The 17060-nt window shown below is 29.4% G+C and overlaps 2 protein-coding genes across 3 annotated transcripts; one reads left to right on the forward strand and one right to left on the reverse strand.

The window, feature by feature from the left end:
- LOC109332091 (WAT1-related protein At1g09380-like) lies at positions 8155-11502 on the forward strand. Its single transcript, XM_019566915.1, has 7 exons — positions 8155-8431; positions 8836-8898; positions 9546-9662; positions 9920-10172; positions 10397-10555; positions 10673-10824; positions 11143-11502. The coding sequence occupies exons 1-7, from the start codon at positions 8253-8255 to the stop codon at positions 11306-11308; spliced, it is 1089 nt and encodes a 362-aa protein (XP_019422460.1). The 5' UTR covers positions 8155-8252; the 3' UTR covers positions 11309-11502.
- On the reverse strand, positions 12350-15859 carry LOC109332100 (chloroplast stem-loop binding protein of 41 kDa b, chloroplastic-like). 2 transcript variants are annotated; one of them, XM_019566935.1, is made up of 11 exons: positions 15663-15859; positions 15059-15193; positions 14907-14993; positions 14700-14790; positions 14528-14582; positions 14162-14222; positions 13687-13908; positions 13417-13533; positions 13216-13305; positions 12516-12707; positions 12350-12480 (listed from the first exon to the last, which is right to left on the reverse strand). In XM_019566935.1, exons 1-10 carry the CDS (start codon positions 15762-15764, stop codon positions 12528-12530), a joined length of 1140 nt encoding a protein of 379 aa, XP_019422480.1. In that variant the 5' UTR covers positions 15765-15859; the 3' UTR covers positions 12350-12480; positions 12516-12527. The 2 variants fall into 2 exon arrangements, with proteins under 2 accessions (XP_019422480.1, XP_019422472.1); XM_019566927.1 differs by having other exon boundaries at positions 12351-12707; positions 15663-15858.

The raw sequence follows: 17060 nt of genomic DNA on the forward strand, positions 1-17060 counted from the left end.
TTTATAAAACAATATATAATTATAAAGTTGTTTTATTCAACAAGTGATAATTCTTAAAATTAAACAATCATATTTATATACTTATGGTGTACAGCAAATTTAATTATAAAGCTTGTATGATATATCATACTTTCTCAAATGCGATCAATGCACTTCCATTTTCTAATAATTCAAATAAATTAGAGACTTTAATGGGCATGAGAACTTTCGTTTTAATGCATAAATACATTAGTAAAGCATTAGTCTAGTAATATTAAAGAGTTTAAAATTTTTCAGTAAAGTTTTTTACACTGTTGGCATATCATTCATTGTTAATTTCTATCACTTTTATATGGGAGTCAATAAGTGACTAATAAATTAATGGTGAATAATTTGCTTACAATATAAAAAATACTTACACTGTCAGTGTATATATATTAAATTCATTGTTAAAAGGTCATGAATTCAATTTCCGTGAACAACACTTATTGAGAAAAACAGTTAAAGATAACAATATTATAACATCCCATGCTCACTGTTACGAATATGTGAAAATGATGCATAAACTAATTGTTTACGAATTTTTCATAGCATCATGATTCATATTTAATTATAATTATCTTTCTATAGATATCTCACTCACAATATCTGAATAGTGATATTACACGTATATGCCAGAAAGGTTTACCTAACATCCCCACGGGCACAACCTATAAAGGAAAAAAATGTGGTCACCACAAATGTCCCAAAATCTTTTCCCTAACCCTGGCTTATTCAATCAAAATGATATTTATTAAAAAAATAAGTACCGAAAAACTAAGTTAAAGTTTTATATAATTTTTTTACTATGTGTCAAATTTGATTAGATAAGATATGGTTGAAGGTATAGTTTTAGAGTATGTGACTTCCATTCCAAGCCGAAGATTTCTAGGCAACAAAGATCCTAAAAACAATTTTGTTGATATATCCATGGTCAATCAAATTTCATAAAATAATATAAAAATATTAATTTTTATTATTATGATTTTTATTTTTAATTAAGTTATATTTTTTAATTGGAGAGACATAGTGAAAGATGAATGGAATAAGTGGTTCAGTCGGTGTGTAGGTTAGAACTCATTTGAAAAATTACGTGGATAGTGTAATCAAATTACACTATCACATATTTGGTATATGTTTCAAAATATTTACGGATGTAGTGTATTTTTTAGAGAACTCGTGGATAATATCCACGACTTTGGGGAAGTCATGAACCAGAAATGCGACTTCCTTGACACATTCTCTCTCCTCCATGGAAGTCGTGTTTCCCATCCACGACTTTCACTTTTTTTAGAAATCGTGTAACCTAAACACGACTTCCATTATATATAAATAACAAAAATATGTTTTAGCTTAGTGGTTCTTGGATTATATGGCAACCTAGAGGTCTATGGTTCAACACGTACCCATGATGTATTAGAGTCTTTGTACAAATAATATATGTCAAAGTTATAAAAAAATAAAAAAAAAAGCAATGGATGAGTATTGAACTATAAACCTTTAAATTACCATGAAAACCAAGAACCACAAAGCTATACCGTATCGTGTTTAGGGTACACGACTTCCATGAAGGGGAGAGAATATGTCAGGGAAGTCGCATTCCTGGTCCACGACTTCTCCAAAGTCGTGGATCCCATTCACAAGTTCCCTAAAAATTACACTAGTTCTGTAAATATTTTGAAACATATACTAAATGTGTAAGTTTGACTATACTATACACGTAACTTTTCCGAACTCATTGGGTCCAATTATTTTATCCATACAAATAATTTCCCTTCTACATTCCTTATAAAAAATTCCCCATTGCGTGATAAGCGGGCTCTTACTTTTTTCCAGTTATTTATTAAATTAGTTGTTTTATTAATTATTATTATTCTAAAAATAATTTTGTTCACAATTTTGGTAAGTTATAATTTTCATTCTATTATTTTCATATGGTTGATGTACAATAAAATAAAATAAGGAGTCTTGCCTAGGTTGATAAAAAGTAGTCATAATCAAATTTGAAGACAATATATATCATAAGTTGTCACGATATGTAAGAGAGAAATACTCTTTTATTCAAAATTTATTACAAAAATATGATGTAATTAAATTATTTCGATAAACAATCTACACTCATTTTTATTTTTCAAATGCAATTTATTGTAAGTCCTCAATCTTATTCATATTTGTTACTTATACAAATTTCATATAGCTATATTTTTTTAAATTACAACTAGTACTTTTTATTTGGGCCAGGCCCTTAAAATATTAGAATTAGTGATAATGATATTGTGGTTTATCAAATAGTGTAAATCATCTTAAATTTTCGTAAACAAACAATGCATTATCTATTATTCATTTTGAAGAATCAATAATAATTAAAAATGAATGATATTTAATACAATAACAGTGTATAAAATTCATTAAAACTATTAAATTGATTTTGACCCGACTTATCATGATCTGGATTAGTCCCATTTCAATTCAAGCAACAGAAAAGTTATTGAGTGGTTCAACATTAAAGGTTCTCCATGCACTATTATCATTCGGTACTTATTTTATGAGTTAGAAGAAAGTATAAATTTCATATCATAAATCTTCTATATTTATTATTTTATGTTACTATATTTATCATCAATAGGAAACATTCACGTTATTAAAAAAATTAATTAAAAAATGAGTTATCGATTTTTTTTAATAAAGTGATTAAACAGTGAATGTTGATAAGTTGTTGATACTTGAATGAATTTCAATGTTGTTTTGATTAGTTATTTAGCAAGTGTATTAAATTTGATGATGAGATTATGGTCCATTGCCTACTTAATACTTTACATGATTCTAGTGAAATCTTATGTGTGTCTTTGATTAATTACACTCTTGTTGGTGTGGTAACCTTTGATAATATTTAAAAGTATATTTTGGTTGAAGAAAAATGGGATAGTCAAAAGAACATTTTAAGAATTTTTTTATCTTCTGAAAAATAAATAAGACAAGCAAAAGGAAGGAAGTTGTAGTGACCATGATGATAGCTAGGGTGAAAATATTATTAATGTTGTGCCTAGTATAGTGGTGCTTATTTTGATGAGTGTAATATTGATGCGCTGACAGTATAAAGAATCATGCACAATCAATGCATTATTCACCCTTTATTTGGATTATTTTTTGTGAAAAAACAAACATAATTGAGAATGAATGATAGATAATGAAATGATAGTGTAAAAAACTCTTACACTATTAGTATATACATCTTTTTCTCTATTTTGATAAGACCCAAAACGATTTTTTTTCCATTTCTTAGCTTCCTATAATTTTAACTCATCCATTATAAATATATATTAACTTAGGTCTATGAATTCACCTATTTATATACTCTTTAACTTATTTATTTTTATATGAAACTTATTCATTCATTCATACTTAAAATGTCCAACAATATTTTTATTTGAATTTGATGTTAAATTATACAAGTTTTTAATAAATTAGAGACATTCATTTATATTTAGCTTGGTCCTGGTCTATACCAACTCTATATTGATTGGCTAAACATTACAATTAGACATTTATTTGGTAAATGGACCGTGTGGGCACGGCGTATTATTTTTGCACTCTATATCAAATGTCAATAACTATACATGCATCTAGAAATTTGTGTGAGGAATCATATAAATTCACTTGAGATATTTTTAATTTAAGCTATATATATATATATGTGGAATCCAAATCTTACCCTTATTTAATATTGTTTATTAATTAATAGTGTTATCGAAAATAGTAAAAAAGCAGAGATAATTAAAGTTTTTAATATGAACAAATTGATAAACATAATAATAAAGAAAACCACTATGAATCTTCTTCATATCTTAAGATAATATAAGTGTATAACCCATAGTTTGTTATATATTCTGTGTGTGTGGTAATAAAGAAAACCATGATTGGTAAATGGTGGATGCATGCAATGCTGCAAAACTGATATTGTGAATTGAAACAATTGGTGTTACAAATTACAACATAGGAAGACATTGCAGAAACAGATAGTGGTTGCATGTCTGTTCTTCAACATTTTCTGTTGGTCATCTTCTGTATCCTATTGTCTACCCTATTCTACATTTATTTTAAGCATTTATTTTCTCTTCTCGATTCCTCATTTATTGCTTTTTTTTGTATTGTGTGATATGTTATTATTACAGCTAATGTTGTTCTGTAACTCATCACTCTTCATTATTGCTTCCACTTAGGATGGCAATTTGATAATTTTCACCCACATTATTAAACAAATAATTAATAAGATGTTGATTTAGTGATACAAAACTCTATTAGATCATCAGAAAGATTAAAAGGTTAAAAATTTGATTTTTGTAACTAATATTTATTGAGAGGAGACTCACATCTTAAAAGAAATAAATTCTTTATACATAAAGCGAGAAAATATCATTAATAATATAAAGAAAATATCAAACTTGAAACCTCAAACTCAAATTTAAGTTCGAATTTATTGGAGTTGAATAAATGAACCTTAACTCTTATAATCTTTTGGATTTCTCTAGCTAGACCCGAGACCCACTTCAATCATCTAAATATATATATATATATATATATATATATATAAAAATATTCAACTGAGAAAAATTATTGTTATGATAAATGAGAATAGAATTATTAAATTTTTATTCGAATGATAAAGATTAAAAAATAAATATACATAATAGCCACATTACATAGAATGCAGGTTTTAATAACACTTGTAGCTGAAGATGCTATTAATTGATATGCAGAGATCCATGTTTTAATTATGATGGAAAAATATATAGTACCAGTATTATAATATGTGACATTTCAGATGTATGATCGGTAAAAAATTAAGATATTAGATCTTTAAATTAAATAACTATAAAAAATGTTTTTAGACCAACAAAAAATTATGAAATAGTAGGATGTTAGCCCATATCTAATACCACTTACATATAGAAATAGGTCCTTTTTTAATGTAAGTTTATATATGGGATGCTTTTTATTCATAGATTTTTTTCTTAACAATTTAGTACCTCAAAATTATAAATATGAAACACATAAGTCCTCTTACTTCGTACCCATTTTATCATGAACCAAGTTCATAGGTGTTGCATTTTTTAGGGACTAATTATACTATGTTAAATTGATAACTTAAACAAATTTTTATGTGTTTGGAACCACATTGCAATTTTCTTAACATATGTTAATAAAGAAGCTACTCATCACAACCACTTCACAAGAAACACATGTCTAATACCCCAACTCAATTTTCAACCACAAAACCAAACACACACTCAAATTTAAGAGTTTATGAAGGAATACCTAACTTTAATTAGTGAACATCAACCTATATAAACTTGGCAAAAAGAACTTAATTTTCCATGAGAAATATGACAAAAACATAAAAATTTAATTTATATTTTGTGTGGACCAGAAATGGCACATTGTTTTCAGGGACTAATTAAAGTCTTTACTCTAAAAACATTGACCCTTATATAACATAAACATTTATAATTGAGGGTAAGAAACACTTGTTTATTTTAAGTGGAAGATACATGTGAAATATTCTTAAATCTTCTCATCTCTTTTACTCTATCTATAGTTCTATACATTTTGGTTAATATTCTTTCTCACGATTATTATACTTGTCTACATTACTTCTTCTTGAAAATGAATCCAAGTTTTTGGAAGATAAGGGAAGTAATGCATTACGTAATGCCGAATAAACGAATATATGGCTGATAAGCAGCATTTAATTGCACAAATAAAGAAAAAAGAGAACAAAAGAGTTTAATCCAATTTTGGTATGAGAAAATGATCTATGCATTGATAATGTAAGATTTTTTTATACTATCATTATATTATTCATCATTGATTTTCAATTATCGTAGAGTCTTAAATAAAAGTAATACAAATGCATGATAGATTATACACGTATTGAATGTGTATGAATTTTTAAACTTTCATTACATAGATTTTAGATTCTTTTGGTGTCTATATAGTGACAAATTTAATGCAATCATTAGTCCAAAAAATATACACGACAATAATCTTTAGCTATGCATATAAAAAAAAGTATTAGGTGTCTTTAGATGATAGCAAAAGCAAGGCCTATATGTGTATATAACGTTTTTTCAGAATTAGAAACAAATTTCTGATGAGGGTAAGATAAGATTGATGATAGGTAATTGATGTAGAGATGGAGTATAATAAAAGAAAACCTTTATTTTGAAATTTTGTCAAGTTCAAACTTCAAAATACAATGTCCTCTCCTACTTAGAATAAGACCCTATGCTATATGAACAAGAGCCATGCAGAGACTTAACTCTTCACTGAAACTGGGAAAATTTGATTAGCTAGCTTTAGATCATTTTCCCAAGAGTATAAATGGTTCACAAATCCTTCATTAATTGGCCTTGAAGCTTGAAACAATAACATTTTTCAAAGGGTATATCTTTTTTTTTAATGAATGTCAAAAGAAAAAAAAATACATATACACTCACATTGTAATAGTTTATATAGAGTGTCCATCAATCATTCTAATAAATGGTAATACTAATAAATTATCTTTACACTGATATTGTAATGAATTATATACAGTGTGAGTTATTTATTTTCAAGTTGATTATTCAAAAAAGTAATACTAATAATTATAAAAATTTATTAATTGTATATAAATTTTTATATTGATAATGATAGTTCACTGTGATTCTATGTAATTCTATAGCACAAGTTAAGTATTTATTGCATCCATTTCATACTTTCTAATGCTTATGATTGTATATAGATTAAAACCATTAAATAATGTAAAATTTGGTATATTTGATATGAAGTGAGAAAGAGAGGTGACAAATAAGAATATAATTGGGGGAAATTGAAAAGATTACTATAACTATTTTTTAGAAAATTTATCTTGACTTAAATTATTTATAATATGAAATTTTAATAATTTTTTTATAAATTTATTTTTATCATTATCACCTTGATTAAATTAATAATAAATACAAACTATTCCTAATTAATTGTTTTTACAATTTTTAACAAATATTAATTTATGTTTCTTTATGTATGGGACTTTAATAGCATTGTTTGGCCATTTAACAAAAATGGGAATAGTATAGTACTTTTAAGCGATGGAAAGGGTACAATTTAACTATTAATCGAAGTAATGTAAAAATTCGTAAAGTCATCAACTTAAAATGTTTTATGTTTCTTAAAAAAATCTCACACATGAAAAATGCTTTAGGTTTATTTTAGGTCATCAATTTAAATTCCTTAATTAATATAATGTGCTAATTAACTTGTGTAGTTATAAGAAGTGAATGGAAGCCAATAATATGAAAAGTAAAACTTCTCATTTACTATTACTCTTTTCTATACCTTATATTAAAAAAATTAGATAATTTCAAGTGGATTAAGTATTTTGAAATGTTAAAATGACATTATTTTATTATCCATTTGTTCTAAATTTTTTTGATGTTTAAAATTATACATAGATTTTAAGAAATCGATACAAAGATAAAAATGGAATACAATTTAATAAAAATAACTTCATTTAATCTATATTGAAAACTGAATTAAAAATTAATAAAAAAATAGGAGCGAAGAAAAAGAACAATAAATAAAAAATGTAATTAAAAAATAAATTTCTAAAACATCAAAATATTTGAAATAATATAAATAAGTAAAAACGTCAAAAGAAACAAAATGAATAGTTTTAAAAAAATTATAAGCAAAAACCTTAAAAAGCCTTATAATAAGGAGTAAATGTAGGATATTTGAATTAGAAGGTGCATGCAATGCAATGTGGTAACGTGGAACAAAGCAAAGGGGTAGTGTGGAAAATGCATTAGTTGCAATGAGAATTGTGATGTGATAACTTCTTCATGCATGATACTAACAAATTTAGTTGCTTCAAGTCTCTGAATGCATCTAAAGCTGCCAACTTTGCACAAAATCCTAAAAGTCCCTGAAAGCTATTTATCATAACTGTTTTCTTTTCTTTCAATAGAAATTTATTAATAATTATTACCACTAAATTTGCCACGGTTTCTAGCTTTTACACTTATTTCCCTCACAAACTTTATTTACTTTATTGCTCCTACCTCCTTTCTAAGTTTCTATATATATGTACATATCTTTCTTCTTTTTCATTCAACTACTAGTCTTATAAAACATACTCTATTCAAAGTTCTAAAGCTAGAAGCATAAGAGTGAAGAAAAAACTTTGGATAGAAAATATGGCTAGTAGTGGTTTTCTTCCATTGTTGTTAATGGTTTTTGTGCAATTTGGGTATGCAGGAATGAACATTACTTCAAAGCTTGCAATATTATCTGGCATGAACCCTCTTATTCTTGTTGCTTATCGTCAAATATTTGCAACTGTGTCCATTGTTCCCTTCGCTTATTGGCTCGAATGGTAATTATAATACATAATCATATGTAATAATTATGCATGCATTAATGAATTATCATCATTTTTAGTATATAGTTAGTTATATACATGTGGCTTCTATGTAAATAATGTTTGGTTTTTTATTTATTTAATTAGTTTACACTATCAAAATCAACTATTCTTTTAAGAATAATCATGAATAACTGATTGCATGATGAGAATCTCTAAAATGGACATGATTTTTTGATAGGAAAAAATATGATTTTATTGAAAGCCAAAAAATGGACACTATTTCTAGCATCAGGTTTGTGATTTTATAAAAAGCCAAAAAATGAGTTAAAGTAAAACAAACCTTTTTATTATTATTGTTATTAGCTTTTAATTCTTATTTTTTTGTTAATTTTTGTATTTTTTTTTTCTTTTGTTAGGAAAACGCTTCCGAAGATGACAAAGCGCATTGTGTATCAGATAATACTATCTTCCTTATTAGGGTAAGCTTTGCAATGTTTTTTTCTCTTTTTAATTTCTTTAATATTGGCTAACATTCTCAACCTATTTTCTGAGTTAGGGAATGACACGTTAAGGCACATTTATGAAAACAGTATCTTACCCATCACTTCAATCTGAAAAATAAATATACCGATGATATAATCATATCAGTCTAAATTGGTGTATTAGCTATATCGATCGATCTTTATTTAAAATTACAAAATAAAAGTAAATTATTATTTTTACTAAAATGTTGTTTCAGAACATCTAGCACATTGACAATACCTTTATTTATACTTCATATTTAGTTATTTACACATCTTTCTTTGTTAAAGGCTTTAAATGAATATATTTATTATATTCTTTATTTGTTTTGCAAAATTAATAATAGTATAGTATATATCTAATTTTAGCGTATGATATTAATAACATGGTTACATAAATAATGGGGAGCTATAAAAAGCTCAACTCAATTAAAATGTAATAGTTTTAAACCATTTTAAGATTAAATGATTTATTCCTACACACATTTATCTACAGCTCGAACTACATGGTATTTTAATATTTATTACACTGTATCTTTATTTATTAACATTTTCTTCATGTACAATTACCATTTTAATGAAACAATTAATCCTATTATATGCAGAGTCACAGGAAATCAAGTTCTATTCTTTGTTGGGCTAAAATATTCAACAGCTACAATTGCATGTGCACTCACCAATTTGCTCCCAGCATTCACTTTTATACTAGCAGTAATGTTCAGGTTTGTAGTAATATTGAATTGGACCTTTAATTTTCCAATACAATTTCACTTTGTACCTATAGGCCTTATAAATATATAGTAATGATATAAAAAGCAACAAATATATGTTTTCTCAAACCATGTATCAAATTTTGTCCCGTACTAATGACAGTGAAGTAAAACAGAAAAAATAATGAATGTTCGAATCTTTTAATTGACATGACATGTTTTTATCGTTGTTAATAGCAATTTGATGATATACTTGTTTTTGTTGGTAGACAAGAGAGTGTAAGAATCAGAGACAAAGCTGGGATAGCAAAAATGATGGGTACACTTTTATGTGTTGGAGGAGCACTTCTTTTATCATTTTACCATGGAAAAACCATTGGTTTAGGTGAATCAAGTATTCATTTGAGATTTGCTGATAAAATGGAAGGAACAAGCTCATCCACCACCAATACAAACTTGCTTCTAGGCCCTTTTACCATTATTTGTAGTGCACTTGTATGGGCACTATGGTTCATAATTCAAGTAAGTATAGTTATCTATTAACTTATAGAGATACTAGTTAGATGCTACATTTTTATGTTTGGTATAACGATAAGGTTGTTGCTTAGTGACCATGAGGTCACGAGTTCAAATCCTCGAAGCAGCCTATTCGCTTGCGGGTAAGGCTGCTGTCATTTTTGTGTAAGAATTTTTCCGTATAAGAATATATAGTATTTATATATGTACTTTGGTTTATGCTATTTCAGGCAGACATGAGTACAGCATTTCCAGCTCCTTACACAAGCACTGCCTACATGTGTTTCTTGGGAAGCATTCAGTGCATTGCCATTGCCTTGTGTTTTGAACATAGTCCCTCAGCTTGGTCCCTCAACAATGCTATCAGACTTACATCTTCCATTTATGCAGTATGTACATCATTTTCCGAGCTTTTTATATTGTCGGTGCATCACAATAATACACCTGATGAATGATGTATCGACTGTGTGAAAAACTATATAACTATATGGCAATGTTGATTGTAGGGAGTGATTTGCACTGGGCTAGCTTATTGCCTCATGTCATGGACCATTGTGAGAAAAGGACCTCTTTATGTCTCTGTATTTACTCCATTGCAGCTTATCATCACTGCTATTGTAAGCTGGGCTCTGCTTCGAGAAAAATTATACCTTGGAACGTATGTTATTATCTGCACTTTTATCTACTTAATTATCTTATCTATAACTAATCATTTCTAAGTTAAAACTTAGTATACATGTCAGTTTCTATTAACTTGTTGTTATGGAAGTTCTAAGTTTTGGTCTATAGTCACAATTGCAGCCACAATATTGTACTTTTCGCAATTGCATTGCGGCTGCAAATCACAATTTAGAACTTCTAGCTATTCTTAGGCATGTTATGTTAACATGCATGTGTACTAAAAAAAACATATTTAAGGCTTTGTCTTTAACTAAATTTGGTTTGAATTCTAATCCCATGTTTTTGATTTGGTTAGTGCAATAGGGTCTCTCCTGATAGTTTTGGGGCTCTATTCAGTTCTGTGGGGAAAGAACAAAGAGATGAAAAAGGAAGATTCAATAGAAGTGACAATCATAAAAGGAATGAAGGATAATGAGAAGAATGATATGGAACTGCAATACTATAATCATGTCCCTACTTAAAGGGAAGAAGAAAGAAACATGCAGCAGAGGATTCAATGCAAGATGTTACCTAAGTCTCAAGTTGTTTAATGTTATTTGCTTTGTTTTGGCTAGTAAATAATAATGTTGGTCACATTTGAAAATTCAATTCAGACAAATCAGTTTATTTATTGAACCTTTGTCCATCTGTTATAGCAGCACCCCATTAATATTTTGCTAGAAATGCTCAATCATATGATGTTATCTCAAATCTGATTAGCCATTATTTCATGCACTTTTTTAATTTACAGTAAAAATATTAGGCTTTATATTCTCTGGCCTATTTATACCCTTTAAAAACTAAGGCTGGGACTTTAAATTTTAGGCCTAAAAATTTGAATGTTTTGGTCCTTCTTTGAAAGAACATAATTGTTTGCTAAATCTTGATAATCCTCTAACTTTACAAGGCACTTTAGTTATTATATATACCTGAATCCACTCATTTATCAATCACCTCAAACTCTGTTATGTCTCTAAATGGCAATGAAAATCAAAGTGAAGTCACAGCCACTATGTTAAAATTTATGTGTCAACATGGGCCAGTTGGAAGATGTCTATTATTACTCTTTTCAAAACCATGTCTCTTATTCAAAATATGATTACTAAATTTCATGAATTGGTAGAAGATGACACAATTGCTGACTTTGATGAAGAACTTTTGATAACTCTATATATAGTGATAATGAAGGTGTTGATGTTAGCTCCTAGTGTCATCTTTATTCTTTTTCTATCACGATCTTGTTCGGAAAGAAAAATCATCATTGTAGTGAAGTTGGTGAGAGTGATTGAGGATCCATGTAGGCTTTCGGGATGTAGTCATATGCCTAAGCGCGGACCAACACCCGATGGTATTATGTATGTGCATCCTTGAAGTAATAAAAAATGATTACTCTTCAGATATTAAACAGAGAGAAAATCACTCCTTGAAGTATGTTTTCCTTTTCCATAATCCACTAGAGATTGTTTGAGTGAAACACTTGTTTGTTTTATCAAGTTTGTGCAATGAACTAGTTCTTATAGAAGCTCAGCAAAAACAAAACTTGTTCACATTGATATCCACTGCTCATGCAAGATTGAATTCAGCAAAATAAATAAAAGACTGATGAACATTTCACAACTTTATCTAATGACATTGTAGCAAACCTCCACAGCTTCTTTAATTATAATTTATATGTGAAACACTGAAAACTGAAAGAAGAAATCATACACTAATAAGACTCTTCTTGCCAAGAATTATGTCATCTGTTTCAAAATCAGCCGCTTTCCGAAAAGTTCCTCGACCAAAGTCCAGGTTATATGAGTCTGCAAGACCTTCTACAAGGCCAAACTCTGGTTCCCACCCAAGCACACTCTTTGCCTTCTCAATTGATGCAAAAAAATGCTGCATAGTAAACAAAATATACTTGCTATATCAATGTCATTCATCATTATTTCCCTAATGTAAAAAGAGCGTTTATTTTCTTTTGTTGGGAAAGGGTGTCCCAGAAAGCATACCTTATAGAGTCTACAAATGTTAAATGTAATATATCATTTGGCTATATACCTCTAGTTTAATTTTATGCCTTCACAATGTGACATTATAAGAGTCAAATATTTTAAATGACATGATTAGATCAGAGCGAAAAGAGGAGGACTAATGTATGCCACGGTCCCCTCGACGGTCATACTTTCATGTACTAGGATGTGTTTGTTATGACTCTACTCGAATTATATTCCTGAATTCGCCTCTAGAATAGATGACATCGTGAACAATTTTTTATATGGATAGTGCATCATGATCATTAAATCCATTTCTGTAATGTACTTTTTTTTATTATATAAACTAGCAAATTTAAAACTACTTGCCCCTCCCCTTTTCTTACTGAACCATGTTTATAAACTTGTTTCACCTGGTCACGGAATGGAAATGACTTCTTTTTCCCGAAATCGAAATCTTTAGGGTTGTAGTGAATGAGCTCTGGCTCTGGAAATCCTCCAGCCTGAAAAAAATGACATAATAAATGAAAACTAAGTAAAAATACAAGACATTATTAAGGAAATTTTCCTTTATTCTGTGTCACCTTAAATATGGCATGGCATGAGTTGCTTACCTTAGCACATGCTCTTGCTAATCCATCAAAAGTGACATACTTGTCTCCGGAAATGTTGAATATTTCCTTGCTGGCCTTTTCATTGCCAAGGACCTGAACAAAAACTCTTGCCAGATCCTGTCACAATTGAACCATATTTTAGCCAGATCACAAAAGCCATTTATCCAAACTATTATACTAATATCATTCATAGGATATAATTTTTTAGTCACTGGCCAATTTCTCATGCAATATAGAGACAAGAGTAGTAATTAAGTAATAAGTTGGCACCTTAACATGACCAAGTTGTGTTATCTGTATTCCCGAGCTTGGAATCGGAATTGGTCTACCAGCTTTCAATCTGTGGAAGAACCACTCTTCAACAGGGTTGTAGTTCAAGGGTCCATAGATGTAGACTGGCCTTATTGAAGTCCAATTAACACCCTTTGATTGCAGCAAGCTCTCTGTCTCAAGCTTTCCCTTGTGTCTACTCTTAGGATCAACCGCATCGGTCTATAAACAAGAACCAAAGAGTTAAGAGATAAACCGAATGAATTATTTTGAGAAGAGAGAAAATTTTAAAAGGGTGTCTGCATATTATAACATAAGTCTGAACAAAACATCTTTGAGGGCAAGTAACTAAAGCCTTAAATAAGACTCTCCTATGACAATGCCATGTTTAATAACTTTGACCATGAACATTTTCACCATCGCAACGAATATCCCGAAATCACTTCATGAAAGATGTAATAAAATGTAAACTGACCTCAGTGTGAGGTAACAGATCAGATTTGAGATAGACACCAGCAGAAGAGCAGTAAATATACCTGGCATTTAGAACCCAAATTTATTATATACACAAAAATGGAAACATATTACATAATATTATAGACACATTTTTCTCACTATGTAATTAGGATTACACATTTGTGAAGCTAAAATGACAAGTCCTCCCTTTATAAATGAGAGAATTCAAAATAATCCTTTTATTGTAACATCAATTGGCATACAGATTCTGTGAAGTTAACGTTGTAAGAAGCCAAGTGAATTTCCGTATTGATCTTCATCAAGGACGACTCACATTTATAATTGATTAGATTTGTATAATACATTAAAGACTACTAGAGCTTACTGTTCCAGATTAGGCAGAGCCTCCACTATGGGTTCAACTTCTACTGCCTCTCTCCCTGAAACATTCCAAAATCATGATTTAAATGTCAAGAGTAAGATATATTATATGAAATGGTACTGAGTAATGTGAACAATAAACTCAAATGGTTTGAACAAGTTAAGACTATGCACACCATTTATGTCATAAACAACATCAAACCCTTCTGCTGAGAGACTGGATTTTACAAATTCAAAGTCTTGCCTGTCTCCTTTCAAATGCAAGATCTGGAAAGTAAAAAGATATCATACAGAATAAATGTTTCAGGTACATAGCAACAAAGATAAAACATTTATAGTCATTTTTCATAGACATGTTAGTCCAATGTTTACAATTAACATACCTTGGAAGAATAATCAGCATAATCAGTGTCTGATTCACCTGGCAATTGTTGACTGATAGGTGCTTTTCCTCTTGTAAATAAAGTTACCTGCCAAATTCATAAGCTAAAGTTAACTTCATTCAATGGATGCAAAATGTGCAAAAATGTCATACCTGGTGACCCTCTTTGACAAGGAGCCTAGACAAAAACACACCAATAAACCTAGTGCCTCCCATTATAAGGATTTTCTTGGTGCTTGATGCTGAGACATAAAAAGACCCTTTTGGCTGCCATGTTTTTTTCTTCAACTGTAACCAGAATAATGATGTTGGAGTTAGCAATGCATTCATACTTAACTTGTCACTCTCATAAGGAAAATGATCATCTCATATCCCTTTTTCACTCCCATTTTTTGCACCTACTTTATAACTTTTTACACCTACTTTATAATCATTGATTATGTACAGCACACAGTAAAAAATGATTGGATTAAATGAGTTGTATGGTCAAACTTCATCCAAAGTATATATAATTCATTAAACTCTACATGAATAGTACAATAACAGTTCAACTGTATCATCAGTTAGTAAGTAGACAGAATACAATGTTGTTCACAACATGATTCTTAATATAAAAAGGCGGCTCAGTGTCCTATGTCTCGCCTAACTCAGAGACTGTTTCCGGGATTTGAAACTATAAATCGAAGCTTATATAACATATAAAGACTATTAGTATGTAAACATGTGGAGTGTAAAGAGGATTGAGAAGTAAAGGGACCTGAAGTTGAGTATGAAGTCTGGTACCACTGAAATCAGAAAGAGATGAAGCTAAGGGAGAGAAAGGTAGTTGGTTCTGTTGAAGTGTAATAAGTCTTGCCATGTTTCCTTGTTAGTTATTATTAGTTGAAGAGAGAGTTATTGGTTAAGTATGAATGAATGAATGGGCCTCAAATTTTGAAGTGTGTTTTCCTTACCCAACTAAATGCATGCCTCACCTCTTATTTTCGTTGTGATAAGGCAATCACCCATCTTCACCTCACTCCTCATTCCACAGCCTCTCATTTTTCCTTTAGCATTATGTTTTTGTTTCCCACTTTTTTCGCTAAGAAAAATTGTATTAAATTGAGTGCTCAAGATATAAGTTGGTAAAAGACAAAAAAGATAGAGTTACAAAAGAAGATAGAGTTACAAAAGAAGATAATCAAATCCAAGATCTAGTCTGAATCATATTGATTAAATGAACATAACTCACTTCTTTTTCCTTAACTATTGCTAATCATACCTATCGAATAGCTTGTCCAGAAGTGTAACATAGCCTAGTGAATATATCTGAAAAATAGTCTCTTATTTTGTAAAGGATAAGCATTTGCTTTCCTAAAATATATTTCAAGCAATTTTTCTGAATGAACATGGTATGTTAATTATAAAAATAATATTATTATTTTTGTTTTAAAATCATTGGATTAAAACATTGTCTAAGTTATAGTTTTGAACATCTGATCTCTATCCTTACCCAAAAAGGACAATTTAATTCTTGCCCATTAGTTTACTCTTTCATGTTGTATAGTTAAACTTAATGGAGAGTACATCATAGTGATAAATCATGCTTATAATATGTATAAATTAATGTAGTAGAGATTATATGTAAGAGAAAAGGATGTATGTGTGAGAGATATTTCCAAAATATCTGAATTCACATAGCGCGTATGTACATATTTTGGTTTCATAATATATGAAACATAATGATAATTGGTTCAGTGGTTGTACATATTGGCAATGAATTGGAGGTCATGAGTTTGATCCAATTCAAACCAAGGATGTGTTACTTGACAAACAGTGTACCTTACCACTAAGCTACGGAACTCATTCAAATAACAAGTGAACCATGTTTGTATATGGCTATTCGTGATTTAGTGTAGAATCCCAAAAGTGTTTCTTTTCACCAAGTGGCATTTATTTCTCTATAAATAGAGACACTTCAAGCAATAATGGGACATCCAAAAAGATCCGAAATCTATTACCTATATAATAAAAAAAGTCCCTCATGACATGTGTCAATCTCTCAAGCTCTCATGACATGTGTCAACCTCTCATCAAAACTAAAGGTCCTCATTACATGTGTCAATCTCTCAATGACATGTGTCAATCTCTCAAGAACTCCCTAATGACATGTGTC

The sequence above is a fragment of the Lupinus angustifolius genome, chromosome LG02 (genome assembly GCF_001865875.1).
Source record: "Lupinus angustifolius cultivar Tanjil chromosome LG02, LupAngTanjil_v1.0, whole genome shotgun sequence".
Classification (NCBI taxonomy): Eukaryota; Viridiplantae; Streptophyta; class Magnoliopsida; order Fabales; family Fabaceae; genus Lupinus; species Lupinus angustifolius.